The sequence below is a fragment of the Aegilops tauschii genome, chromosome 6, assembly GCF_002575655.3.
Source record: "Aegilops tauschii subsp. strangulata cultivar AL8/78 chromosome 6, Aet v6.0, whole genome shotgun sequence".
Lineage (NCBI taxonomy): Eukaryota > Viridiplantae > Streptophyta > Magnoliopsida > Poales > Poaceae > Aegilops > Aegilops tauschii.
Window position 1 is genome coordinate 488,172,121 of NC_053040.3, and position 2,463 is coordinate 488,174,583.

At 43.5% G+C, this 2,463-nt stretch overlaps 1 protein-coding gene across 1 annotated transcript; it reads left to right on the top strand.

The window, feature by feature from the left end:
* The first annotated feature begins 552 nt into the window (after positions 1-552).
* LOC109742649 (uncharacterized) lies at positions 553-2,463 on the top strand. Its single transcript, XM_020301750.4, has 3 exons — positions 553-743; positions 889-950; positions 2,125-2,463. The coding sequence occupies exons 1-3, from the start codon at positions 686-688 to the stop codon at positions 2,245-2,247; spliced, it is 243 nt and encodes an 80-aa protein (XP_020157339.1). The 5' UTR covers positions 553-685; the 3' UTR covers positions 2,248-2,463.

A 2,463-nucleotide genomic window follows, 5' to 3' on the forward strand; every position in this document is an offset into this window, starting at 1 on the left:
TATTTGCAATCACAAAAATTAGCTCGCATATTTCACAATCAATTATGGCGGCACCTCAGTAATATGTCCATGTGGCTCATAATATTTGTTTTAGCGTTGTCTTAGAATAATGCTTCTGCATTTTAAAAAATATTTACAGTTCGTAAAAACAATGTTTATATCTCATAAAACCTATTGTCATGAACATTCTTCTTTGGGACCATGTGGATCAGCATTCGACGACGAAGAATGAAATTTTCAAGAGATTTATTTATCTACAAGTAAACATCGGCAACTATTCTTACCATAGTTCCGTTTTGCTGGATAGAACAACTTTCTAATCAACAATGACAAAATTATTTCCACGCTCATTAGCAATGGAAAATTAAAAAGTAAACATATAGGAGAATAAAAACATGGGTAATAGAAACTAAATAATAAAAACCCGGGAATAAAAAAACTAAACAAAATAATGAGGAATAAAAAAGAGAAAAAACAATGAAAACGAAAAAGGAACAAATGAAACAAAAACAAATACTTGTGTACCAAACGCAAAACACAGAGCAGGGCCCGGCCCAGTACGCCTGGCTGTGGCCGACGCGGCGCTTATTGCGGGAAGGTGGGGAGAGGAGGAGGAAGAAACCCTCTTCCTGGCTCGGCTAGGGTTTCCTCTGCATCTGTCTTCCGGCGGCGAACGGACGCGACGATGTCGAAGAAGAACAGCCTCTCCAAGCGGAAGAAGCAGCACGAGTTCGACCTCCAGAGTAACCGCCGCCGCTCACCCTCTCCCTCTCTCCCCCCTCTCCCTGTCGCTTTCTTCCTCCATGGATCCGTAGCGGTTGAGAGAAAGAGCCCGATTTGATTTGTTTGGGTTCAAATTGATCGTGATTGCTGTGTGTCTCTCTCCAGGGGAGAAGAAGGCCAAGGAGGAGCAGGCCAAGAAGCTGCAGGCCAAGAAGTCCAAGATGAAGGTATGAGCTGCCCCTGCATCCCCTGTTCTGACGCTGTTACTCGACTTGGATGCGTTGCTAGACTGCTTGTTAGTGAAACCAGCTTCTTCATTGCTGCTGCAGTGGTACTGTTGCTATTTCAGTTGAGCATGAGCATATCATGTGGTCTTTCGGTACATGGAGCTCTGGTTAGCGATGTTTCTAGCTTGCTATGTGAGGTTGCAACCTTGTCGGAGTCCGTACTTTGTATGCTGGGGAATTCACCAGTTTAGCTAAATTCGTTGAAAAGAAGGATGAAAATTGCGACGGCCTTTTTATTCTGAGCGGGAGGATCATGGTTGGACTCTGTTAGAGTTCATACTCTTTGGCTTTGTGCAAGAATTACAGCTGGAGCACTGTTTGTTTGGCTCAGATTCCTGATGTGATCAGCCCGTGTTTAGAACAGGGTATGTTCAGAAGGACTAATTCACTTGGAAACCGTTACTGATTAATTCACTTGGAGGCATTTGCATACTCTTCTCTTCCCAACAAAAAGTGTGACCTGACTGAGAGGTCTGAAATGATTAGTGCAGATGCATTTCTGGGAATGGTGTCAGGATTATCTCATTCCCCCCAAACCATGCGCGGTCTAAGTCTAAGGAAATAAAAAAAAATCGCTTATACAATTTCATCTACATCGAATTTATATATCAGAATAGCGGATAGAGGCATCATTAAAGGAGTCAGGTCCATTTTTTTCTTTTTAGAAAAGAAATGGAAATTATTTCGAAATCTAATGATTAGAATGCATTTTCCTTGAATTGCCTACCCCAAACCATCTCTGGGGATTTCCCTGATTAATACAACCTGGCCTTTTTGCAGCACCTGTGCTGTTCTTGAGCTAGTTAGCTGCCTCTATGTATGCACCATGGCACTTATTTTTGTTTTTGCGCATTGGCACTTCAAACTGCAATCCTCTGTTGTTCGCTGTCGTAGCCAAGCATTATGAGTCAAAGGACTAGTCAAGACTAGTCTATAGACTATGAGTTGCAACTCCAGGGCCGACTACACTTTACCGTCGACTAGTCTATGAGTCCCTCAGAACGGCTCTTTGACTCGTACAAACCTTGGTTCCAGCGTTTGCTTGAATTTTGATCTGAACAACCTAGCTTGCTACATCTGTGCTAACGTTAGTTCTGTTTCTCCGTCTCTTCAGATTGATGGAAGCGAGAAGAAGAAGAAGGGCAGCAGCTTCAAGGTCGGCAAGAAGAAGGTGAAGACAAAGCTCTCAGCCCTGGGAAAAGCCAAGGCCGCGCAAGCCATGGAGCTCGACAACTGACTCATTCCCATGGCCTAAACTGTTGCACCAATGCCAGTCATTTTGATGTAATCGTCGGAGAAATGAAGTTCATTTGCTCTGGCCAGGTCCATGTAGTCGAGCGCCGTTAGATAGATAAGAGTTTTGGTATTTCTGATCTCGCGGTTTCTGACTGTGTATGATCCACCCCTCGAAACATTTCTGCTTCAGAGCCAAGATAGTATGTGTTCTTGCCTA